Source organism: Podarcis liolepis (genome assembly GCF_965112155.1).
Source record: "Podarcis liolepis genome assembly, chromosome: 6".
NCBI lineage: Eukaryota > Metazoa > Chordata > Lepidosauria > Squamata > Lacertidae > Podarcis > Podarcis liolepis.
This window is the reverse complement of record NC_139559.1, coordinates 33,175,075-33,202,739: the sequence shown is the minus strand read 5'-3', so window position 1 is coordinate 33,202,739 and position 27,665 is coordinate 33,175,075. Positions and strand designations below refer to the sequence as shown.

At 43.1% G+C, this 27,665-nt stretch overlaps 1 protein-coding gene across 15 annotated transcripts in view; it reads right to left on the bottom strand.

The window, feature by feature from the left end:
• The window catches only part of NAV1 (neuron navigator 1), a 267,596-nt gene that overhangs the window by 113,636 nt on the left and 126,295 nt on the right, over positions 1-27,665 (bottom strand). For all 15 annotated transcript variants that reach the window (XM_083508512.1, XM_083508528.1, XM_083508514.1 and 12 more), the window contains one exon: positions 1,627-1,729. In XM_083508512.1, coding sequence (XP_083364638.1) covers positions 1,627-1,729 — 103 coding nt within the window. The remainder of the gene's footprint in view (positions 1-1,626; positions 1,730-27,665) is intronic.

The window sequence follows — 27,665 nt, the reverse complement described above, 5'->3', positions numbered from 1 at the left end:
CCTTCCCTTGCATTCAGCTGGTGTATAGTACAATATTTATAAACAGCTGATAAGCAGCATTAATATTTGGATTTAAGTATAAAGCAGCAAGTGTTTCCAAGTGGCTTTCAGTAAGTTGCAAGCACAGGCTGTTGGAAACCAGGAAGTTACAACCACGGGGTGATTCTGTAGGAAAGGAGCTGAAGTGTCATCGTCTGAAGCAGAGGTTGTACTGCCAGAAGTCTTCCCACACCTTTCCGTACTGACTATTCTTATGAGAGATCCTCCCCAGTCTCCTTGTTAGCTTCCCTAGGCAAAACTCAGGGATGTAGTTTTAGGATCCCAGCAAAAGTTAGAACCTCTGAGACCAAAAGCAGAAGGAGAGTGTCCCTGTTTCCCTCGTGCTGAGTGACAGCCTGATCACAAATTCCATGTGCTCAGCTTGAGGAATGAGCTCACCTTGCCAGCCAACTTCTCTCTCTCTCCTGCCAAATTACAATGATATAGATACACACAAAAACATTGCTGTGGTTTGCTCACTGGAGGTCTGAAAAGCTGCTGTCACTGCATTAGCTCACTTGAACAGTGGAAAGCCAAGGGAAAGTTTTATTACAGAGAGGCCACTGCCAGTGCCCTGGTCTGAGGAAAGAGAAGTCCAGGACTGAGGCTTTGCTGGGACAATTCCACCACGTGGCATTAATGCAACTGCTGCCCTTAAAGGGACAGGCGTACTTTGTGAAATAAGATGCTACACCTCTCTCTGGATATGTGCACCACCCCATTCAAATCTCTCAGGAAGCGTAAGCAGGACTAATCTAACTAATGCTAAACAGGTGTTTAAAAGCAACCTTTGAAGCAAGGAGCACACACGATGTTGAATCCCACAATGAAAATTCATTCTTCCCTGAATAACCACAGTAAGTTCAATAAACAGATAGGGGCACAGTTACCCCATTCAGGACCAGGGAATCCCTCACACCTGCCCACCCCTGTCCCCCAGAAAGAGTATTTCAGTCTTGTTGGTATTCACCCTCAATCTGTTGACCACTATCTACCCCCACTTGAGGAGAAAACGCTGTAACTGGGTTGCCAAGTCTCCCATTGGAATTAGTGTGGAAGGAACCAAGCTTCAGCAAATAAATGTGGAGGCCAAATCAATAGAAACACAGCCCTTTCCCCTTCAAGATCCAAAATGAGTACCTGAATGGAAGGGGCACCCTTGGGGCAGTAAGCTTTGGCTGCTGCAGTCCTGATGCATCCTAACCTCCCTCTAGGCATGGTCACATCACAGCATACAACAAAGATGTCCAAGGTTAGACAGCAGAACCAAGCTATTTAAAATGACTGCACAACAGCATCTCATTTTGGCCAAATGTCCACAAGCAAGGGTAGTCTGTGGGCAAAATGTGGCAGTGAACCACAGCAACCTTAAAAAAAACAAACCCCAAACTTCCTAGTCCAACGTTATGAAACATCTCATACTTGTTATGAGATGAGCAATGCTCTATCTTCTGACTTTAAATGCAGATTTCCCAGCAGGAATTGGTTGATATGGAATGTGGCCAGATGAACTGTTGTGATGAATCCAAGTAGGAACTATCAACCTGGTGGTCAAGAGTAAAGGGAATCTAGGAGCAGAGGTCTCACCTGTGAGTTACTTGGGAGCCCCTCAAGCTGGACATGGTCTCCTCCAGGTTCTGCCGCAAGTCAAGCACATTCTGTACTGTCCTCTTTCTCTGGGATTCAGGATCTGTTGGAAGAAAAGGATGGAAGTTCCATAGTGAATAACAGAAAATAAAATATGACCATCACAATGGACTTGCTGCAAGCATGGGCTCCGTGCAGTCCCCACCATACCTTGTAAAGCTTTCATCCCTCAGTTTGCTTGTTACCACCTCAACCTCTACACTCCTATTAACCTTGGTATGTGTGCCCTATTTGCCCACCCTACTTGTACATTTTTCTCTTTCCCTCTGAGTTGACGGTCTGTGCCCTGCATAGGAAATTAAATTTAACGAAGGACCACAAACTTGCAGAAAATACCGTATTTTTCGCTCTATAACACGCACCCGACCATAACACGCACATAGTTTTTAGAGGAGGAAAACAAGAAAAAAAATTCTAAACAAAACAGTGGATGTATGATTTTTGTGGTTCATGCTGTGGCCACAGACATGTGATCTGACGGTGAGTTTGGGGTAAAGGTAAGGTAAAGGTACGCCTGCCCGTACGGGCTAGTCATGTCCGACTCTAGGGTTGTGCGCCCATCTCACTTAAGAGGCCGGGGGCCAGCGCTGTCCGGAGACACTTCCGGGTCACATGGCCAGCGTGATGAAGCTGCTCTGGCGAGCCAGCACCAGCGCAGCACACGGAAACGCTGTTTACCTTCCTGCTATAAAGCGGTACCTATTTATCTACTTGCACTTAGAGGTGCTTTCGAACTGCTAGGTGGGCAGGAGCTGGGACCGAACGACGGGAGCTCACCCCGCCACGGGGATTCCAACCTCCGACCATGCGATCGGCAAGCCCTAGGCGCTGAGGTTTTACCCACAGCACTACCCGTGTCCCTTGAGTTTGGGGTAGCCCAATGCAAAAAAAGGATGCTGCTAATAATGCAGGCGAGGGGTTTAAGGGGAGAAGGAACATGCGTGGGGTGGGTGGAGAAGGATGCTGCTAATAATGCAGAAGAGGGGTATAAGAGGAGAAGGCTCCTCTCCTCTCCTGCTTTGCTCCTTTGAAGCAAGCAGGCTCTGCTTTTCTCCCACGTCCCCGGCTTAGCGAGCTGAAAAACTTTGCTGCTATTTAGCGAGCTGAGTGGGGAGGAGAGAGGGACAGAGAGCATGGTTGCTTTAAAGGAGCTAACCGGACTCCTTTAAAGCAACCATGCTTTAAATCTCCTCCCCCTCTCCCGCTTTGCTCCTTTAAAGCAAGCAGGCTCTCTGTCCCTCCCTCCTCCCCACTCAGCGGCTCTTCTCCCGCTTTACTGTTTCAAAGCAAGCTGTTTCAAAGCAAGGAGGGAAGGAAGGGGAACCATGGATCCTCTGCTCACGACTGCAGCAGATCCCCCTGCCATCCGTAGGCATTCGCTCCATAACACGCACAGACATTTCCCCTTATATTCTAGGAGGAAAAAAGTGAGTGTTATGGTGCAAAAAATACGGTAATTGTAGTAAACCCAGCTGTGTCTAATGTTAAAGCTGTCTACAAAACACAGACTGGCAGCTGGGAACCAGCCCCCCAGTACATCAATAGCTTGTTCCAAAACTAGGCCAAGCTGTTCATTTTTGTCCATTTCTCCATGTTTTTTATTTCCCGGCAGCTGACTTAAATCCCCTTCTACGCTATGTTTCTCTAAGGATTTTAAACTGTGAGGAACTTCTCTGGAAGCTTCCAGAGAGCAGGACTAGAACTAATGGGTGGAAATGCCAAAGAAGCATATTTCAACTAAATATTAGCAGAAACTCCATAAAAGCTGTTGCACAGTAGTCACAGCCTATGGCTAGCATAATACTTATTGTATGGAACTAGCAGTCACTGATAACCTTGTCCTCAATGCATTTGTCTAATCTTCTTTTAAAGCCATCCAAGCTGGTGGCAACCACTGCCTTCTGCAGGAGCACATTCCACAGTGTACAGCGGTACCTTGGTTCTCAAACCCCTTGGTACTTGAACAACTTGGAACCCAAACACTGCAAACCTAGAAGTTAGTGTTATGGTTTGCGAACTTTTTTCGGAAGCCGAACGTGCTCTGTTTTGAGTCAAAATAAAAAAAATTCCTTCCAGTAGCACCTTAAAGACCAACTAAGTTAGTTCTTGGTATGAGCTTTCGTGTGCATGCACACTTCTTCAGATACACGTGTATCTGAAGAAGTGTGCATGCACACGAAAGCTCATACCAAGAACTAACTTAGTTGGTCTTTAAGGTGCTACTGGAAGGAATTTTTTTATTTTGACTATGGCAGACCAACACGGCTACCTATCTGTATCTGTTTTGAGTGTTACACTTCCGATTTGAGTGCCACACTTCCGTTTTCAGTATCACACTTCCGTTTTGAGTGTTATGCTTTTGTTTTCAGTGGCACACTTCTGTTTTGAGTATTACACTGAGGTCTGTCTGTTTTTGCTATCTATTTTGTGTTTTTGTGGCTTTTTTTTTTTTTGCTTTTGTGACTGTGTGGAACTCAGTTCAGCTACTGATTGACTGATTGTGTGGCTGCAGTTCATTGCTTATTGCTTTCATTTTATGGATCAATGCTCTCGTTAGATAGTAAAATTTATGTTAAATTGCTGTTTTAGGGTTTGTTTTTAAAAGTCTGGAACGGATTAATCCATTTTGCATTACTTTCTATGGGAAAGCGTGCCTTGGTTTTGGAACGCTTATGTTTTGGAATGGATTTCCGGAATGGATTATGTTTGAGAACCAAGGTACCACTGTATTCCATTCTATGCGCTATTTGGCATATATTTGTATATTGTTTTTCCACCCAGGAGCTCAAGGCTGTGTATGTTTTCCTTCCCTCCCTTGTCTTATATCTGCAACAGCCCTGTGAGGTAGACCAGGTTAAGTTAATGTATAAACAGCAGTTCTTGCCAACAGATTGCAGGAGGTCCAACCCACATTCAGTGTACCAGGCCCAGGAAATTCTGTTGTCCTCCCAAGTCAAACCAGCCATCTTTGCTTGCCAAGGTGCAGGCTGCAATGTTTAGTGCCACCTAATCTGTCTCTCTCACATACATAGCACCCTTCAGCAGAGCTTCTAGAGTAATATGCAGAATCAATTTTCCTGTGCCATAACACTGGTCCAGACAAAGCATTCATGAATGCTAAAGAGTATTGCATTATTGTTGTTATTATAATCATTATAATCATTTCCTCATTTATAACTGCTTTTTTTTAAGCACAGCCCACACAAGGTGATATACATATCACTAAACACAATACACTACAAAACCAACAGTTAAACAAATTATAAAACAACAATGCAAAAAAAAGCCCATAAAACAAATGCAGGTCAATTAAATAAATAGTGCAGCAACATCACTCCTGGCAGATAAGAAAGTGATGCACTGTAAAACAACTCTCAAAATAAAAATCATATCATAAGAGCTAAATTAAGGGGGGGAAACAGCCTGATATAAATAGATTTGTAAAGCTCAAAGCTTCGTAGTGTTGAGGTTATCTCCAGTTCCATGGGGAGAGAAACATCCTATTTTCTCAACAGCATAGCACACCTGGGACATCTGACACATCTGCCATTAGGAGAGCCTGTCAGACAAAGAGTTCTGTTCTCAAAGGACTAAACTCATACGTCAATAATACTGGCCTCCTGCTGAGCCATCATAAGCAGACCTTATTTTGAACTTAGAATATTCTGCTTCAGAGGATAAGCATCAAACAGTGGACCCACATTCAGCCACAGTCACTGTAGCCTATTATTCTCTATAGCAGTGGTTGTCAAACTATATTATCAGGGGTCCCTCAATGAGAAAATCATTAATAATAGACCCGAAAGGCAGTTTCCCTACCTATTTTTGCCCTGCAACATGCAGTAACACAGAAGTTTTCCAGGGTTCACTCTCAGTCCTAGAGGATGAGGACCAAGAGGCCAGGCCAGCAGCCTGGTTGAACTGACTGTGCATTACAGAATGGGGGTGGGGAAGTAGTCGCCCTCCAGATGTTCTTAAGATGCCAACGCCCAACATTCTCAGACAGCATGGCCAATAGTCAGAGATGATGAGATTTGTAGTCCAACAACACTCTTAACTTCACAGCTGAAGTTTTCCTATACCTGCTTTAGAACATGCCCCATGATCTTCTGTAAGGGCCAAACTAGATTCAGTGGCAGCACTTCAGGGAATGTACAGTCAGATCAGCCACAATCACATAGAAAGCAGCAGGTGGGAGCCTAATGTAAGATGCAAAGAGGGCACAAGAGTGACAAGTTCACCTGCTACTATTGCCTCCCTTCAGCCTCTATCTCCAAGGTCTTGAGTTTTCTCCCAGCTGGGCTCATTTCCAGTGTTGGAGCCCAGCTGAGGGAGAGATTGTGATGATATAAGCTACAGAGAAAAGGAGGGTTCCTCAAACCTCTTCCATGAGGGTTCTGCACACCTCATCCTTTGCACTTTCAACCAGAACCCTCACCTCCTGTTTTTGGTACTATTACGGCATACTCAAGCTTGAAACACTCAGATCCATCATTGTCATGCCTAGTTGGGTCCTAACAGAAAGAGGTGCTACAGGAATTATTCAATCAATAAATCAATATGGAAAGGGCTCCCCAAAGGTAGAAAGTTTGAAAGCTACTTCTCTGTATACCAGCCTTTCTCAACCTGATGGCCTCTAGATGTTGTGGACTACAACTTCCATGATTCCAGCCCATTAGTCATGTTGGCTGGAAAGGATGGGAGTTGTGGTCCAAAACATCTTGTAGGCACCAGAGGTTTGTAAAGACTGCTGTAGATTATCCAGCATGGTACTTACAGACTATATAGCAGTTTTAGTGAGAGAGAAGGGGGAAGAACCAACAGGAAGTCATACGTCCTGGACAGCATGTTGAACCATTAAGAAAAGAGCAGGAACCACAAGTTCATAGAGTGCAAAGATAGCTGCAGAAATTCAGAGCAGATTAGGAAGCAAGCAAAGGAAATATTATATGAATCCACCCTGAATTAGGTCCCATTCTGGAATACAACTGTGCTGGTGTGGGACGTGCATAACTGAAGTTTCCAGTGCCATGTGAACTCAGGAAGACAGGAAGCAGGATGCAGCCCAATGCTTGCCTGCTGTGGCCCTGGCAGGGCTGCTTATCCAAAGCTAATTCTCCAAAGCACTGGACTTCTGCCTAGTGCTAGACAGTAGCTGTGGTGGGTCGTAGGGTAGCCTGAACCACAGAAAGCTGTCTGCTGAGTGGCTTTGAGTATTATTTCTGGAAAATTATAGTAGACACTTTCTTCTCATGTTTTATAAGGCTTGAGGCATGGGTGCAGCACAGCCAGACTGCTGCACTGCTGCTTCCCTAACCCTTTGCTCTGTCCTGCTTTCTTCTGGCACAACCCACCTGGCAATCAGGTGTGAAGCCCAAATCTCATCTTGTATCCTGCCCATAACCAAGCTGGCAGAAGTGGAACTGTATGCCGTAAGACATTTTAAAGCAGTTTTCAACCTAGCCAGGGTATCTGTGGTGGTAACTCTGGAGGAAAAGAGGTGGTGTGGATGGGTGAGAGACTTTTCTTTTCTTTTTAATAACAAAACAGGAGCCATAACGGAAACTCTGGGAAAGCAGCCAGTTGACTGAAGCTGGAATGAATGACAGCAGCTGATACACTCAGCAGCAGGTATGCTCATTCCCTGGGATATGAGCTGCTGCTGTTGCCGCTGCTGCTCTCAGGAATTCCAGTCTAACCTCTCATGCAGGAATTTGGAGTTGGCTGCTCAGTCTGAAGGCTGCACACACTTGTCGAGGGAAGCGAAGAAGAGTAAAGCTCCCCAGCTATGGAATGTGAATGGGCCAGGATACAAGAGCAACCCTCCAGCCTATGAAGAAGGAACAGTTTCTGTTATCTTTTACTTTGTACAAGCTGGCTTTTCTCAACCCAGTTGTTGTTGGACTACAGCTCCAATCATTCCTACCTAGAAGTTCCAATGATGAGGGATGATGGAAGTTGTAGTCCAGCCACATCCAGGAACCCAAGGTCAAGTACAGTACAATCTAAATAAGCAAGTAAGAAAAGTCTGAAAAGCATGGCTCGGTAAGAGATAATAATAATAATAATAATAATAATAATAATAATAAGAAGAAGAAGAAGAAGAAGAAGAGGAGGAGGAGGAGGACGGGTTTGGACTTGATATTCCACTTTTCACCCCCCTTCAGGAGTCTCAAAGCAGCTAACAATCTCCTTTCCCTTCCTCCCCCACAACAAACACTCTGTGAGGTGAGTGAGGCTGAGAGACTTTGAGGAAGTGTGACTAGCCCAAGGTCACCCAGCAGCTGCATGTGGAGGAGCAGGGAAGCAAACCCAGTTCACCAGATTACGAGTCTACAGCTCTTAACCACTACACTGAGAGGTTCCAAATGGGATAGGAAAGGGTTAGCTAGGTGGCGGCAGCAGGCAAGGAAGGTGGTTGATGTGCTCTATATAGCACAGCATATCCAAAGCATTCCAGCCCCTGAATTAGCAATAGGCAAATGGAGACCCTGAGCTCAAGGGCCTCCCCTGTTACCCTTGTAATACAGCCTTCACCTGCTTTTGCTCACATAGGCCAAAAAAGCAGTTCCTAGGTTTGGTAATACTTCCAAAAGCTTAATTATTAGAACAAATTCTCAAACACAGCTGCCGCTTCCTGATGACATAATCAGCTGGGCAGAAACTCAGTTCTTTCTACCATACATACTTACATACATGCATATATATATATATATATATATATATATATATATATATACACACACACACACACACACGCGCGAACACAAGTACACAAGACACACACACACACTCTCCCTGATGTACACAGCTGAAGTTCAAAAGAAAATAACTCTCAAAATCTCTATTACTGTTCATATGGGATTACAGAGTCCTTTGCCCCATCATCATCACCACCATCATACTTCTCTGGGATAAATTACAACATCCAACTTTTTCTATGGAGTGACTCAAGAATGAATCGATATGGAAAACAACAGTTCCAGTCCATAAATCTAAACATACACTGTGTCTGGAGAAAGACTATGAAACTTTATTTTGTCCTGCTTCACAACTAGAAATCCCATCCCAGTTCCACACACACAGCACATGCCCACCCACACTGGGAGATATGCTAGTTGCATTGTGAAATGTAGGGGGCAAGCTGATTAAAGGATTCTCTGGCAACAAATGCTGCTAGGAACCTTTTCTGACCAGCTTCTCATGCACCCGCTTCTCATCCATGCAGTCACCCCCCCCCCACCCCACAAGCAAGGAAGCAATTGGATCAAACCATGCGATTCAGACCCCATTCCAGATGTTACAGCCTGAAGCAGCCAAGAGGGTGGCTCAAGACAGTTATTATACATACAGTAGCAGCAGGGTAGGAACTCGAGGTGAGAGTTCAAACCACACACAGAGCTCGTAGGGTACTGTACACCCAAAAGGACTAGAGTAGGCCCACTTCCAATCTGGATCTGCATTCTTAAAAATAATAAACCCCAGCTGCATACAGAAACATTCCACTAAGCAAACATTCTACCTCCAATAAGTTCTTACAATGAAAGCTAAAACAAAGAGGTTGCCAATGGATAGTAGACTTGATCAGTGCTTGGGTGGGATCTCCGTTCTGTATTTTCTCAAGGAACGACAAGGTAGATGGATAGGTAGCTATGCATACATATTATACTATATATAGCATACAGTATACATATACAGAGGGAGAGGGAAAGGAACACATGCTCACATTATTGAGATGTGAAAACCTGAATTTTTAAAAAACTATTTTAAAATAAAAAGTAGAAGTGAAATTGTATATTGTTGCTTTCTGATGAGCGAAGTAACATTAAGAAATGGCTAATTCACACTATTGCAGATCACTTATAATCTAGCCTAAGATACACTATCCGACGTTAATAATGCCTGTGAAGATAACATTGCTAATGTATTTGAATGGTTTACTAAACAAGTGGTGCTCTCAAGACGAGACTGATGCTGGAAAAGTACTTTCGAATGTTGCAGAATTCACAATACAGATACAACACCATAGTACCTTCACACCATAGTACCTTCATCTCTTTCCTCTAAGCAAATATAATTTTTGTAGTGTATGTGATCTCCATGGCCAGGGTTCATCCCAGGAGGATTTCAAAAATCTGTTTTAATTGTTATAGCAACAAAATAGCATGCTTAATCAGGAAGTAGATTGCTCCAAATTGGAAACTTGATTTAAATCAATGCCTTAAATTGGCCTTTTTTTCTTGGTAATTTAAACCACCTTTATTTAAATCAATGCATCCTGTTACGAAGCGCTACCAGTAAATGCCCCTGGCCTATTTCGCTTGCCAAAGCTGATTCTTCCACAGAAATTGGCCTTTTTGCAAAGCTCTGAGAATATCTGTTGGTAAGATCCATCATGTGAATAATTATGATGTTTGAACCAGGTCTGCTATTAAAAATCAATACTGTGTGAAAGCAGAGGAAGCCCAAATGAAAGGTACACTGTTGAAGTAATCAAAACTGACACATTATTTCATCAGTGCCATACACAGCACAGGACTGGACATTAGGGGGTTGGTGCAAGCTACATGTGGCCAAGGCAGGACACCTCAAAGACTTTCCTCGCCCTTGTTCTCAACAGCTGCTCAAATGGATTCTCAAAAAGGCTAGACCCCCTGCAGTGTTCCAATGCTAGCTGTCTAGCAGCAGAACTGCCGGTGGGACACAATCTCTTTGTAGCAAGGTAGCTACCCATAAAGTGCCAATAGCTTAGATTTTCATCCTCTCTGCCAATCCATCCTCTCCTTATTTCATTCTAAAAGGATCAGTCTCCAAGAGTATTACTGAGCCGAGCCATTCCAAATGGGCTTCTCTTTCATCTTCTGAGAAAAGTTAATGCCATCAGGGAAAGATTGAGCCAGAGTTCACTGTAATTCTGTAAAAGCATAACAGCTTCAGAAAAAAAGCCCCGCTTAATACTTGCAAGTTTCAAATACTTGTCTTGCATTTCCCTCTTTTAGTAACTTAGGATGACTGCACTTACACTCAGCAAATCACAATCCACCCCCCTTCTTCCATTTAGAAGACATGGCTCTTGGGAATCATGCATATAACTTGAAAAGGGCAGCACAGGTATTCATTTCAGAAAGATCAGTACTCTATAGACTGGTGTAAATGAATTTTGTATCCATACCATGCATTTAAAGCTCATTTAAAGCATACTGCCTCCCCCAAATAATCCTGGGAACTGGAGTGTACCCCCCTCAGAGAGCTACAATTCCTAGGAACCTTAACGAACTACAGCTCTCAGGATTCCTCTAGGAAAGCCACATGTTTTAAATGCATGATATGGCTGTGGTCAATCTACTCTCACGAAATACCACACTATTCCCTTACTACATTCTACTTTATTTGCATCTTCAAGAAACAAGGGAGCACATCTGCATCATTAAAAAATGGGTTGTAGCCAATGGCTGAACAAGCTGAAGGCCACTTGTGAAGCCAATATGTCTCCCCCAAGCCCCCTCCAAAAAAAGTTCATGTGAGTCCCTCTCTAGAGGGTCAGAGCCCCATTCCCGAACAGACTGGTATGTGTTATGTTGATCTACAGTGGTCAAGAATTATAGTGATCAACCAGGGAGATGAAGAACTGATGAGATGCGACTGAACAGAAGGGCGCTTGTTGTGTCACCTAGAATCAGGTGCCACATTCACAGATGGGAGCAGACTCACCCGGTAGAGCGCACACTTGCAATCTCAGTATTTCCACAAGGCAAGAGACTCTTGCGAGTGAGCACATCACACCTTGCATTCAAAAGTTTGGCAGGGAAACTTGTCAGGACATCTTCCATCACTTCTGTCCAGTTCTCCTTGTCCTGCTCCCAAGAACTGTGTCTGCTGCTGAGCCTGCACCATTACTTGCCTGAATAAATAATCTCTTTCATACTTCCGAGTAAGAGTCTCCATCTGCTCGTGTTTGGAAGAACCAGGACAGAATCAGCACCTAAAGAGGAGATTCTCAAATTCCAGCAAGCCTCTCCAATTGAGAAAAGTTTGATCTTTCATGAAGGTCATCACTGAAAAGTTGTAGTGAAAAGCAGTGCAAAAAAACAATGAGTTGACCCATTCAGATATCAAAGTGGAAGCCTGGAAGAATCAAATGCTATGCTTAGTGACCTCTCTAGGAAACGCTATTCCATGTTGTGGGAACTACAGCTTTAAGCAGATCTCCCTTCCTCACTCCACAATTGACCATAAGAGTCTTTGCCAATAGCTGGCTTGGATTTTGTTCTGAAGCACAAGGGATGCCATGGGCTCCCTGCAGACCCCTCTCAAGCAAGTGCCTCCTCTCCCCGCACTTTTTCTATTCAGCCTGTGTTTGCAGGTGTCAAGGGACTTTTAGTTCTCAGTGAGGAAGCACTGGATGTTCAGGATTGTAGCTGCAGTCAGCCAGAGACCAGAAGCTGTTGAGACTGCATGGTGCGGTTTGTTGTGGACAGTGGCTGTCTGTGTACGGGCCAGCAAAAAATGTACAGAGGATAAGCAGCACCCAAAACAGTGGACTCCCTGCAAAGATTCCTGTGGGTAGTTGATACAAAACAGCTCACTGTTTGAGGAAATCAGAATGAAACGGAGTCTCTGTTTGCTTGTTCTATGCTGGCTTATTAGGAGGGTGAGTGGGTGTATTTATCAGTGTTTGTGTGTATCTATGTGTGTCTGTGTTTATATGCCTAGTAAAATTAGTCTGGATTCAGAAAGGACCTACTTAGATGACTCAAAGGTCTGCAAATACAGAAAGGTTTCATGTATGCAGGCTCTTGTTATCCATGGTGTAAGGGGGCTGCAATCAGAGTTTGTAAATGCCTATATGGGCATTTCCAAGGGCAGGCAGTTTTGTGAATGATATACGATGCTCAGGGAGATAAACCAAGGAGCATTCAGTCTAGGAATAAGACCTGCATTCTTAAGGCTTAGAAGAGTTACTGGACACTGGCACAATCTGGAAAATGACAAGTTACACGGTATTACCTGAAGAAATGAAACATTTTCTAAAATGTTTTCCAGAAGCAGGCAGAGGGAAATTTGGGAGATAAAGGTGCATGCACCACAGGTCCTTCTCCCTTTATTTAAGTGCAACATAGGTAGTGTCTGGCATAACTGATGCTCACAGTTTCAGAAAGAAGACACAGAGATTTGTTAAGCACGCATATATGTGCCAATTAGTTTAATAATTTAAATTATTTTTGCAAAAAGCCCAAAGTCAAAATATTCCACATGAGAAAAAGATGTCAAAGACAATCAGGATCATAAATAGACTCTGTGGCCCCATCCCACCGAAACCAGCCTAGAATTGACTGGTTCTTTGAGGATATGGCAGGGGGAAGTCAGGATTAAATAAAGAGGAAGACTAAGTACTTTTCTTGCAAATGGACCATACGAAAGACACAAAGTTCAAATCCTTCCAAAGCATCTATGTGAGGCAATGGCCTTCTGTGGTGAAATTCTGTATTTGAATTGTTTTTAATAGCTTTTCATGTTTTGTTACTTACACGTTGTTGTAAATTGCCCTGATATTTTACGAGATGACCGCATGTAAGTATAAATAAATAAACACAAACTGTAATAGTGGGTGTCCTCACTAAGGCAACCTTCACTAAAGTGGCCTGTGTTTAGCACTTCAGGACCGAGCACCACCAAGTTCCAAGCTTCATTTCTATTTAGCTTTATTTCCATCAGCTCAGTTTGAAGCTATTGGCCCAGTCATTCAGTTTCAGTGGAACTTTCTCATAAGAGCTTTTGGGATAGCAGCCAGTGCACAACTGATGGAAAAATTCAATGCATTGCACACCACACATGTTATTAGCTCCCGTTAGTAGACAACATTCCACGTACACCAGGGGGGGAAACAGGCCATTACCATCTAGTGTGGCACATATTAACTTACTATTGAATAAGTAGCCATCAGTTAAGTTGCCACAATACATGGCAATGATTAATAACTAAGTGAAGACATATTGCCCATGCTCTCCACCTCTCAGAGAGTAGATACATTTATATTTCTGGTATAAGAGAACTGCATTTGTACTACAATTCATTGTACCTCTGCTTTTCTTCTTCCTTTCTCCCTAAAACTATACACACAGTCCCATTTATAAATAGCCACATAGTTTTCAGGATAACTACATATGAAGAGCCTTGCTGGATCAGATCGAAGGTCCATCTGGTTTCACGATGGCCAACCACCCGCCTATGAGAAGCCCACTATGGCACAAATGCAATAGTCTGAGAGAAGTAAGATATGAGTGCAATGGCCCTCTCTCTGTTGCTCCTCTTCAGAGACAAGGGAACGGGTGGCGCTGTGGTCTAAGCCACTGAGCCTCTTGGGCTTGCTGATCAGAAGGTCAGCAGTTCGAATCCGTGCAACGGCATAGGCTCCCGCTGCTCTGTCCCAGCTTCTGCCAACCTTGCAATTCGAAAGCATACCAGTGCTAGTAGATAAATAGGTACTGCTGCAGCAGGAAGGTAAACGGCATTTCCATGTGCACTGGTTTCCGTCAAGGTCCTCTGTTGCACCAGAAACAGTTTAGTCACACTGGCCACACAGCCCGGAAAGTTGTCTGTGGACAAACGCCAGCTCCCTCAGCCTGAGAGCGAGATGAGCGTTACAACCCCATAGTCACCTTTGACTGGACTTAACTGTTTAGAGACCTTTACCTTTGCCTTCACCTACTCCAATACTGGAGGTTATACACAGCCATTATAACTAGTAGCCACAGGTGTTCATCAACAGGTCACTGGAGCTAAAGAGATTGATGCACAGATCAGGAGTGAAATGCCCTGGTAAAAATGCAAGCAAGTGGAATAGTAGGTGGCTATTGGATAGAAAAGAGAGGTATTTTGGAAATCACAGCTACAATTTTGAAGACGTGGGCAGCATTGTAAAGTATGCATTTACAGTGCATTTATCTGTGCTGTCCCCGACTCAAAGTAAAAGCATTTAGAGGGAAGGGGATAAAGAGGCCCCTAGAAGCAGTTTTGTAGGACTAGTTAGTAGCAGGATGGTAAAGCAATTAAGGGGAGAGGAGCTCAGAGCTGGGCTTGCACATTATACCACAAGCTGCCAAATCAAGTCTCCTTCTGCAACACTTAACATTTCTGTGTTGCTTCCCTGTAAAAGCAACGCGGCACCTGCAACATCCAGCCACAAGATGGCAGCAAAAGGCCTTGGATGGTGAAGATGGGTTCAGTCAAGAGTTCTCATAACCAGTGCTTCCAATTAGTCTAGCAAAGCACAGAAAAAATGAGAAGAACATTCAGAGTTGCAATCAAGTCTGTCCCCTCTGCAGCAACCCACAGCCTCGGCATAGCCTCTAAAACTCATTACAGATGAATCCTATACTATATGACTATAGGTAAAGCTGGAGGGAACTACATGATTGAGTAATTAACAAAAGAGAAATGCATTTTTCTTCCTATTAGGAGGGACTTACACATTTCTTGCCCTGCCAAGTAGTGTTGGTGATGCTAAAGTAAGCAGTAGACAGGAGCAGATCTCCTTAGAAGAGTTCAAAGGGACCTTTTTTTAGCACTGTGGGTCCAAGTTTAAGCCTCAAAATACATAAATGGGTTATCACAAAGCTTTCCCCCATCAAAACCTACCTATCTGCGCAGCTGAAGTGTGACATGTTAAACAAAGGGCTCAGCTAGAAAGTCTTCCCCTAACCAATTCTCTATATGCAGAAAGACATTAGTGAAATGGACCATTCAAGAATGCTAGGATGCCCCACCTGAATTCTGAAATGACACTAAGCCACGAAGACCATAGTAGCCCCTGGCCTGTTCCAAGTTTTGAATCGGCTTCAAACTAAAGGAAATGTGGATACCTTACTTCCAGCTTCACAGAGTTTCCAATGACGTTGCTAAACCTAACTGCACTTTGGGGGTGATATTCAGCTGGAAACAAACCAGTGGCTCTGAAAGAATCATGGTGCCATGCCCACACTGAATCAAACAACCATTCTGCCCTATGCACACTATGCGAGGAAGAAAGGAAGGTTTGGTCCAGCTTCTTCTCTCCCCACCCCCTGCCCCCAATAGGAGCTCTTGGCAATATTAGCTGCTTTGTTCTAGCTTTCTCCCCAGTCATCATGGTCTTTGTGGACCCAATGATGCTGCTGTTCCACTGCACATGTCCTCATGAGAAATACTGGACAATAAAGATGAGCACTGAATAGTAGCGTGTCTAAGGACATGACTGGACTGCAATGTGCAGCACACTGTTGACCCCAGAATGATGTATAGCACTTAGAGCCGCCATTTCTTTAGACCGACTTCCAGCAAAAATCTGATCCACTGAAAAGGAGAGCAGTTTTGTGCAGCACTCTTGACCTGAGGACAAGCCACAAATAGCAGTATATCCTTAATGGTGTTTCACCCCTATGAGACCACACTGCCAATATTTCACTTCCGCAGAAGGCCCCACCATTAATTTAAAGTTTCCATTAAGGACATGCTTAAGTGTTTCCTGCCAACACCTTGCTTCACTACAAAGTTCCTTTCAGCAGGATGGAAAGGGAGAGTTGTTACAGGAACACAGGGGCATCACTGGCATGAGCAGGTTTCACATCTCCCAAGATGCCCAGAGCCAAGACCATGCAGCCAATTATTGGTGTACAGTGGTACCTCAGGTTAAGTACTTAATTCATTCCGGAGGTCCATACTTAACCTGAAACTGTTCTTAACCTGAAGCACCACTTTAGCTAATGGGGCCTCCTGCTGCCACCGCGCCGCCGGAGCACGATTTCTGTTCTCATCCTGAAGCAAAGTTCTTACCCAAGGTAATATTTCTGGGTTAGCGGAGTCTGTAACCTGAAGCGTATGTAACCTGAAGCGCATGTAACCCGAGGTACCACTGTACAGCAAGAAACTGCTTAGAGAACCCTCTATATCTTGTTGCTACACAAATCAAAAAATTGTGCTGAGATCAAATAGCATTTTAACTCTTAGTGTGAGCAGAGAGACTAGCTCTCCTAAAGTGGCAATTCTGAAAGTGAGGAACTTCAGTCCAGCACTGATTGTCTGCAGGATGTTTCAGCAAATACTATCTTCCTCCAGCCCCATCCTTTACCATTAATTATTGAGAACTAAAAGACAAAGGATTGCAACCCCAAAGACACTGAAACAATGGTAAGGGGGAAAGTAGCCCAGTCATCATACCATGTGTGACCTGACTTTGAGAAGTAATGAGTAATCCACACACATTAAAAGATAACACATATTCAATTACATAATTAAGAATACAACATTAAATATGAGTTCATAACTGGTATCAATTAGTGAACTGAAGTCAGAGCTATGGCAAGCTATTTATTCCTGATGAACAAATCTGGATGAAAAAGCTAAGTGTTTACGACTATCCCTTATATCTGTAGAATGCATCTGTCCCTGCCATTAACTCCCAATGGCCAAATCAAGGGCATTTCTCTTTAAGACGCAAAGCACAAAGTCCCCAAATCAGCACTGACTTTTGCTGACATTGGGGTTAAAAGGGAAGAGAGGATGTAGCACAGGAAAAGAAAGCCTGGGCATTGCACAACAAGCTGGGGTAAAAGAGCAAAAGCAACGGAGGAAGACAGCTGATGATATGGGCAGGAAACGTTGCACCAAGCAATAAAAAGGAGCCATAGATATATTTTTATTTCCTTGCATCAGCAATCCCCAATCACTTATCCCCACTACCACACTTCAGCCATCAAATGTAGCAGCCCAGCAGTTGAGTGCAACTGATTGCTTTTAAGCAGAGATAATGTCAGATGCGTACAGAAAAAAAAAGAAAGCACTGCATTCATCTTCCAAACAGGTACAAACTAGCACAAGTATGAATGCGAGATTCCTAAAGGCAACTGGTTCACTTGTGCAGTTGGCACTAACTTAATGAACTTGGTAGCAAATGAAGGAGCACTGTACTGTGCGCAGATGTGAACTAGATTTCACAGCTGCAATGAAACTGGCATACAGCAGCACACTGCCAAAATTGTGAACAACTGTGGCTGTTAGTTTTCTCCTTATGGCCTCTGCTGATCTTCTGAAAGTGAACGAGAGTACCAGCCACAACATCTTTGTGGATCTTAGAACAGGCAGCTGTGTTGTTTCTTTCCACCACACCAATTACCCTGTCTGATACCGTTGGCACTGTCAGTGTTTGGAACTCAAATAAAATAACAGGACTCAAACCATTCCCCAAACCCACAACTGAGCATGAATTTTGCTAACAGGCCTCAGTGTTGTACACCATTTGCAGAGCCATGTTCATTCAAGGCATGGCAGCAATCCCAACTTGATCTCTGCTTCCACAGTCTGCTTCCAGAGAGGCCCCTGCCCTTCCTATTGTAAAAGTTTGAACTCCGTTTGCAACGACAGTTTGCAACAAGCTTCATCATGTTCACTAGGATGTCCGACCAGGTGCTGCTAGGTTGGCAAAAGAAACTTGGCTCCTTAATGAAGTGTATTCCAGATAGCACTGGCTGACTGGCTTTGGCATTATTATCAGAACACAACTTTTCGACTCACCACAGCCATTGCTATCAGTCAGCCCACGCTACTTTACAGCTGTGCCGCTATGAGCCAAATTGGTTGTATGCATGTGACACCACATGCTGAAATTAATCTGAATTGATTTTTGGCATTCCAACCAGCATGAACACAAGTGTCTTTCTCCATGTCTGCATGAGCTGAAACCCATGGCAGTCATGGCAGAGAATCATGGGTTAAAAGAAGCAGACCTATCTGACCCATATTTTGGTCATATTCCTCTGTATCCCTGAAGCACTATACCTACCTTACAGAAAAGCTCATGAAGAGCATATATATCAAATATGGCACATCAGTTATTTCTCAAAGACCTTGCCTTGCATAGAATACCATGTAATGAAAGACAGCTGGAGCTATCAGTTGGGGATATTACCCTTAATAGCCAAAGCTAAGGCCATCTGTAGTGCAAGCAGCAATCCCCAGCTGGCATTCAGAAATACTTAAAACGCACAAGAAATGGCCAGGATCATTTTAGAATACATTTTCCCCAAAGGCAAAAGAGCAGGGTTTGTTCATTTTAGCATCTTAAGCAAAATATCAGAATCACTATATATCCATAGCCACTCCCTGTGCTGCTGGGTCTGATTGTCTCCCTTCAGCTGTTCCTGCCTAGACTTGTGTATTGCTTAAATCTGAAGTCGTTTTCAGATGTTATATGAGTTTTTGAAAGAATTCACAGAGAGAGGCACTGTCTAAGTGTAAGTTCAGTTTAATGTGCATACAGAGCCCCATCAGGTACACAATGCCCCTCCCCTCCCCCAGGCACCTTTAAGTCCCGATAACATTTGAGAAGGGCTTGAGCATGAAGGCACAAGCCAGCACACTCCCACCTCCTCTTCCAAACATTTTTTACTCTCCATAAATATTTGCTGGCACTCAGGAATGGAAATAGAATTAATTAAACCCATCTCACATTAGCGTGCCAGTCAGAGATTGATTCATATCTGAAATCCTTCATGTTTATAAGTAGCCAAATGTATTGAATATGGGAGTCGGGGGACAGGGAAACATTTATACTGCAGGCTTTACACAGAAAATACAGTCTTACCTTGGATTCCAAATGGCTTGCAAGTCGAACGTTTTGGCTCCCGAATGCCACAAACCCAGGAGTGTTCCGGTTTGCGAACATTCTTTGGAACCTGAAAGTCCTACGTGGGTTCCACGGCTTTCGGTTGGCTGCAGGAGCTTCCTGCAGCCAATCGGAAGCCATGCCCCGGTTTCCAAACATTTGGGAAGTCGAACAGACTTCCAGAATGGATTCCGTTTGACTTTTGAGGTACAGCTGTACTTGCATTTGTGAATGTTCTATTTACAGTGTTTTTCATTCTCTTTCCCATAAGTTACAAATCCATCTAGGGTATGAACAGCACCCTAGTTCAGTTCTATGCTTGTTCTTATTTTTGACATCTTAAATGTCCATTAGTTTGGAGACTCAGAGAGCCCATGAAACAACAATTACGACAGCTGCCTGAGGCTTTTTACTCCCCTATGTCTGCCCTCATTTAGGCAGCATTCATACTCAGCAGCCCAGATGACCCCATCCACCAAAGACTAGGTCTGTGTGAGTAAAACATGCACATGATCCTTGGGTTGTAAATTACTGCCTCCAAGAAAGTGTTATTCAGAGAAGATCATCTGATAGCCCAACTCTGCCGATCTCCCTTCTCTGTAGCATCACATGCAAATGTATTTGTAAATATAGTCTATTCACATTTGTCTCTATGATCACCATGGAATTGGCTTACCAGAAACCAGGCCTTTTGCTGAACACCCTCTCTCTCCCTCCCCATAACTTTATTCATTATAATAACGCTATGAAATTCAAGGCCAGGTCTTCCATGAAATTGCATAAAGGAAAGCCTATGTTAGCTATGCTTCTGTCTAATTCTGGAGATTTGAAAGAGCTCCAGGCAGAGGGTCTTGTTCCCATAGAGCAGAGATGGGGAAACAAGTTGCCATCCACATGCTGTTTGACTCCAACACCCATCAGCCCCAACCAGCATGGTCAATAGCCTGGGATGATGGGAGATGCAGTCCAGCAATATGGGCAGTGCCACAAGTTCTCCATTTCTGCTCTAAAGGGAGATGCCCCAACTATAAACCCCAGGTAAGGAGAAGCTCTTAATTCTGAAAGACATTGGCCAGTAAATCAGTATTAATATTTGTGGTCCTGAATTTTGCAGCAGTATAAAAATGAAAACATGTATAAAAACATGATACCACCCAAGGGCTTGTGAGTGAGTTCTGAACATCTTATATACTTGAATGTGTGGGTAGTGATTAGACTGTCAAAGTAGTACTTGGGAGACCAGGGTTCAAGCCTCCACTCAGACACGAAGCTCACTGGGTGACCTTGGGCCAATCACCATCTCTCAGCCTAACCTATCACACAGGGTTGTGCTGTGAGGATAAAATGGGCACAGGGAGAACCAGGTACAGTATCTTGAGCTCCTTGGAGAAAAGGTGAGATGCAAATGTGATATCTTTAATTTTTCACTTTCTACAGCTATACATTCAATATGTGGGTGACCACATACAGCTCTATGGACAAGACTCCACCATCCTTACAAAATCCAATGGGGATACTGTATTTATGTGCAGGCTATCTGTGGTTATTTTGCCTCTCCTTTGTGAGAAGCGGCAACATCACTCAAAGCCCTACAATGGTCAGCTGATCCCCGTATCTCCTTCTGAGCACCCTGCGTTGCTATGGAGATGTTGGCGGTGCCTTTACTAAACAGAGGTCACAAAAGCACCAGAGAGAGGGAGAATTGCAGGGGAAGATGACTGATGCTTGAAAAGAGATGGAAACTATCTGACTGGAGATAGAAACAAAAGCAAGTGGATGGAGAGCAGCCTAGCTACCAGCAGAGGAGATGACCTGAGGGGTGTTATGTAGGGATACAGCCTGAGTGTGATCACCCAGCTCAGTTCAAAGGTGAGAACTGTAGCAGAAAAGCAAGGCACTGAAGGGCCAGAGTGAGATACATGATACTCATTGACCCCTATTAAAAGCTTCTGCAAAGTATGCATGGAAGACATGTAAGGGGTGAGGCAAGGAAGTGGTCAACAGCAGCACAGTCTCTCCTTTCTCCTGGTGTCCCTGCTGAGGCTCCAGCCTCTGACACACTTTTACAACAGTCTTATACCTCTATTCAGATACATTCATGCTGTTTGGGGAGCTTTTATTCATTGGCTTCATGGTCTTCTCTTGGCTGCACCTTCCTAAGGAGGCCTGTCCAGCCCGTCCACCTGCTGGCTTTTCATCACTAGGTGAAGACCTTCCTATTTAGGAAGAACTCCTACCTGTTGAGGTGCTTTGGTTTTTCGCTGGTGTTTTATGCTTTCAGTTGGCTGCTGTGCTTGTTTTTATGCACTTCTAGATTTATTTTGTTTTTTTAATTGTTGCTGCTTTTGCTTTTTGCTTTTGCCTTTAATTGGTTTGTGGCACGTGCTGTCGTTTTGAACTTGTAAATTACTAAAAAAAATTCCTTCCAGTAGCACCTTAAAGACCAACTAAGTGTGCATGCACACGAAAGCTCATACCAAGAACTAACTTAGTTGGTCTTTAAGGTGCTACTGGAAGGAATTTTTTTATTTTGACTATGGCAGACCAACACAGCTACCTATCTGTAATTGTAAATTACTGTCATTGGCCACCTAAAGGTTTACCCACATATGCTTACAATCATGTGTGGACGCACATGCTGATATGAAACTCTGTTTCTAATGCAACTCTAATAATCTGTGAATGTTCTGTACTTGAACATTTTATATTACAAAACAAGCAGGCACAAGAATAGTGTCTGTGTTGGGGAGCTTGTTTGTTCATGTGTGTGCAACTGCCTGTTGTTTTATTCGGTACAATGCATTCAAACAGGCCCCTAGTTCAGATACAAATCAAAGCTGGAAACAGCTCCCTCTGACACTATAAAGACTTTAACAGTGAACAGGAATTTGCTATAAAATGCTTTGCTATAATTCTGAGTCATTATGTTGGGGTCCCATTATATAGTAGCATCAGCAATGAATCTTCTCAGCCAGGGAAATATTTTAAGTGACTGCAAGATTCCTCTCAAACGATAAGATAGGGGCTGAAACCCTGCAATAAAAGGCAGTATTCCACAGCAATAAAGATTCCTCTGCCTCTGCCTTCCTTATAGATCCTCCCTGGATCTATAAATCCTTGCACTGATTTGTGTGTCCCCATAAACTGAACCACTGACTTACTGTGATATTGCAGCTCCATACAAAGCTTGGCTACACATTACTCGGCTGCTCAGATGGGAAGCTGCAGGCTCTGCCTGTTTAAGGGCCCGCTACCACAATAGTCCCCCATAGGCAGAGAAGGCAAGGAAGGAAGGAATCATAATCCTAACCATTGCTGTCCTAGGAAGGAGAAAGCATAGCTCCTGGCAGAGGAAAATTGTTACCGTAATTTTTCAGCTACCAATTAACCTAGTGATTAGAAGGGAGAAGAGCAGAGATGCCCAAAGCCTTGTTGATACAGGTAGTTCCTATGTGTCAGAAGCTGCTGGAGCAAAGATAAAAATAAAAATCTCTCTTCTAATATTTTAACTGCAGTTCATTCATTTTCAGCTTTGTATTCTTGTTAAAAAAAAGTGCCAAGACATTCCACTGTTGCACCCATAACCTTGGTTTAAGGTGCCATTTAACTCCCAGCTTTCATATCTCTGTTTCTAACACTGTCCACAGCCATTCACAACAGTCTAATTGTCAACCTCAGGCATTCATATATTATGACCAAAGCCCACAAAATCATGAGACGTGGTCTAAAGTAATAAATGTCAGCCTTTGTTTGCCTTTTGCAGTCACTCGCTTCATATTTCTTTGCACAATTCTCTTCTGCAACTCCAAAGGGTAAAATATTCACTTTGTTATTAACTGGAAGCTGACCAGCTCCACACAATAACATAACTCTAAGGAGCTGCTGGGCTTTCAGAGAAATACATACCATGTGATTTTTTTTATTTATTTTTTTGCAAAAGATAAAGTAAAAAGAGAAAGAGGAAAGGTCAAATAGACAAACAGCTCTAAAATCCATCCCCTGAACCAACATTTACTGACCGGCTGACAGTGTAAGGTGACTTATCAATAATAACCTACACTGTTTTCAGGTTATGATGATGAGACTTAATATTTATACAGTGGTACCTCGGGTTAAGTACTTAATTCGTTCCGGAGGTCTATACTTAACCTGAAACTGTTCTTAACCTGAAGCACCACTTTAGCTAATGGGGCCTCCCGCTGCTGCCGCACCGCCGAAGCACGATTTCTGTTCTCATCCTGAAGCAAAGTTCTTAACCTGAAGCACTATTTCTGGGTTAGCGGAGTGTGTAACCTGAAGCGTATGTAACCTGAAGCATATGTAACCCGAGGTACCACTGTATTGCAGTTTCAAATGTTCAAAGCCCTTCACAATGCATTATCTAGCTGTAAATTTTACAACCCTGTTTCACAAGACAGTATCTCCTATGTTGCAGATGAGACGGAGGGGAGACTGAGTCTGAGAGAGAGTGGCTAAGGCCACCTAAAGGTATGGCAGAGACCTCTTGGAGCTGGCAGGGACATTTAAGTTGTCACAACATAACTGGGCATGGGAACAAGTGGGCACAACTGACATCCCAGAGAGCATTAATGAGGGCTGATAATACAGCTACCAAGTCTTTACAAATCCACTGCAATAAGTGAAGCTCATTGCTTTGAGCTGGGGTGAGAACCATCTCTGTCCAGAAGGTGCACATTGACTAGTGAAGTACAATTTGAAGGGCTCATTGTACTTCAAATGGATTCAGGTCTTACATTAGTTTTGAACCATCTTGTAATTCCCCTAACTCTTTTGCTGTTCCAACTGTTCTTGAAGAATGGCAGAAGAAAGATAAACCATCAGATTTGGAAAGTATTTTGCATGGAAATCTCTCTCTATGGGATCTACCTGGTGTCTGCAGCCGAGTGGAACTCACTAGCCAACACATTATGCACTCCTGCCCCATGAGAAGGACACAAAATGCTGAAATACATAATACAAACATTAAGACGCTTACATCAGAGACTGAGTGTCCCATTAATGCGGATCTGCATAGTAAGGTTGCTAAATTTACATCTGCCAAAGGGCATCAGGCCACTGGGCCATTTCATCTTAGCATTTCTGGTGGTTCTGCAGTGGCAACCCTAGGCAATGATGAAAGTATTAATTCCTTGTGTCCTCTACCATGCTTTCAGGGGCAGGAGGAAAAATCCCCCTGACCCCTGAGGACTACCATCTTTCACACACAGCATGATTACCATTTAGAAAGCCTTCACAAATAGAATTAGATGGTTTTGGAATCACTAACACGGAATCTATCTCTGAGCCATTTTCATGCACAGCTGGTCCTAGAGGCATAAGCAACTTGTTAAAATCGCCTTCACTGTTAAATTAATTCTCCTTCACTCCCAAATCTCAACAGCTATTTAAGGAACTAAATTATCAACCAAGAGCTATTTTTGTTTCCCTGACAATCACTGAGCATTAAAAAATATATATTCTGGGTCACTCATACCAAAAAAATAAAATAAATACTCATTAAAGGTTCTTTCTCAATTCTATGTATTACAGCTGGTGGTAAACCTCTTGCAAATGCCAGTTCATCCCTTAATACTTTGGTAGCAGACAGGATTTTATCAGTTATGAGATGCTCATCAACGTAACAGCTGGGAGGAATGCCCCTATCACCTGGTGCCTAATCCTGCATGTGTTTCCCTTCTCTAGACATTTTAACCTGTAAGCAAGTGAGACATGCTATCAAAACAAGACCTTTACATCCACTTGGTACAATTGAAAAGGGCACCTAGAAGCACTAACAAAATTGATGGAATTTTGTTGGTTGGTTAGTTTTAGCACATTGTAAATTTGGTACCGTAATCTGTTTATAAAAGATAATATATAATATAGTAATCTGTTTAATTCTGTTTCGACAGTAATACACTTAACAAGAAATAATTATTTATACTTATTCTGAGTTACCCTTTGCCCCCTCCAACTTTTCACCTGGAATAAGTAACGTAGGATGAGTCGCATCATGGAATAATAATAATAATAATAATAATAATAATAATAATAATAATAATAATAGCAGCAGAGTGCAGGCTGTGGGGCATACTATAGCTACTGCATATGCCTAACATTGCCTAATTAGAGATTGTTCTAATGCAGAGGTGGCAAATATTTTCCAGTTTGAAGCTTGCAGGGATCTAAAACAATTTAGGAAACAAGTCTACAAATGTTAACTATTTTTAAACAGCCTGTTTGCTCACATATACCATTGTCTTAAGAGAGAAAACTCCCAATTTATACACACGTAAACACACACACAGAGATAGAGCTTCCCAGTCACCTGGAGTCAGTTCTTGCTTTTCACAGGTGGCCAGTTGAGTGGCTATTTACAAGCCTGTTTTGAAGGCATCATGAATTTCATCTCAATCCAAAATCTAAACTGAGAGAGACAAAAGGTGAACTTTGTGGTCCTTTAAGTTGCATGTGTTTTGTTCATCCAAGGCTTGGCTCTGGACTGATATTGGCTGGGATGGTGGAGCCTTCAGTTGCTTAAAAAGGTCTCCTTAAGAGCCATAAAAATGGCAGCTGCAAGAATGAAATCATCACTCCCACTCCGAAACACAAAACTCTGCTCAGCCATAGGAACCAGCAAGGGGTTTCCCACTTCAAAAACTCTGCTCATACCTATTCAGAACATTGTGCTGACACAGATGCTTTAACTCATGATTTAGAGGGACTGGAAGGCAGAGGGCAGAGAACAGTGGCTTCAGTGCCTACTGGTAGAGAAAAGAACTTTCATTTCAGCCCAATCAGCATTTTGTGGCCAGCTTCTGCTGCTAAGTCATGTGAATCTCTCTTAATAAACTGAAGGGAGCTAAGAGACCCAAAACTTGAACATAATCAGGCTTAAGGAAGCCAAGCTTTTAAAAGGGATTCAAAGTTTCTCAGGAAAGAAAGTCTATAAATCTAGTTAATTAGGCTTTCACACGCACATGCAGAATCCCAAATGGGTTCTCCATCTACCAGACAATATTGCCATTCCGTCTTCTCTGCAATGGGAAACTCTTTAGGCATGTCCAGCTCCTATACAACCACCCCAACACCATTTGTTAGGCAAATGGGACATTTGTCCCATTCTCCCAGCAAGCCATAGATCCAGAGATCACTGAACCATCTAAAGTGGAGGGAAGTGATACAGACTCGGTATGATACACACACACTCTTTGGAGACAATTGCAAAAGTAACAGATAATATGTAGGTAACATGGTAAGCTAGGCAGAACCCAAAAAAGGAATGACTCCAGGGAAGAATCTATCAGAGGGACCAATTAAAAAATAAATGATCTTCTACTATTTTCAAATATATGCATATATCAGTGAGTGCTTTGGGAACACACACTCACACATCTCTCTACCTAAATATTATTTTTAAAAACACCTACAGTTGGAAAATAAAGGTTAAAAATAGAAGGAGGGGAGCAGTGGCACAATACTGTGTTCCATTAGCCAAATCTCTCAGAAGTTTCTAAGATGCTTTGTTCACACAGATGGGGTTGTATCCTAGAACAGCAGGCAAGTATCATTTCCTTTCCTCTCTCTTGTAAAAAAAAATTAGTTTGAACAGGCATATGGAAATTCAAAATTACAGATGGGTCTTTTCTTGGATTTTTGCCTTGTTTCCAAGGTAACAAGACTCACTGTCATCTGCCAGTTGCCATAGCAATTTTACCTGATTTCTGGTTGAGCAATGTATTGGGAGATAAAGCCAGACAGCTCCCTTTGCTGTCATATAGAGTTCCTGTGAAAGTTACTGTGGAGTGTGATAAGAAATAGGGCTCTACACAGTTATCTGGCTTATTCAACAGGACCAAAAGAAAGGACTGCAGTTATCCGCAGCACAATCTGTCCCTGAAGTAACTATTTCAGCACCATTCATATGTACAACAGATGACAACAGTCATCTTACTCCCTACTCTAAAGGGCAAGCCACATTATCAGCAAGTTGATGATAAAGTACCCTCTTACGCTCTCTCTTTCTATGCACTTCCTTTAAATGAGCCCATATGGGGATCAAATTGTTCACGTGTTTACTCTGAATTGGCAAAATAGGGTACAGTTGGCGACTATTTTGCATGGATGTTCCATGCTCGGCTCCTGCATGCTTTGCCACAACGTGCATAAGCATGCCCCACCCACATTCCTCCTCATTGCATCCCCAGTTCTGCTTCTGTTCCACCCTCTTCCACGTCCAAAAGGATCTGTGCATCGGCAATCATGCATCAATTGGACAGGCCTAAAACGGTCACCGTCTGTACTGAGTTTCAGGATTGCCCAAGACACTTTTAAGACAAGA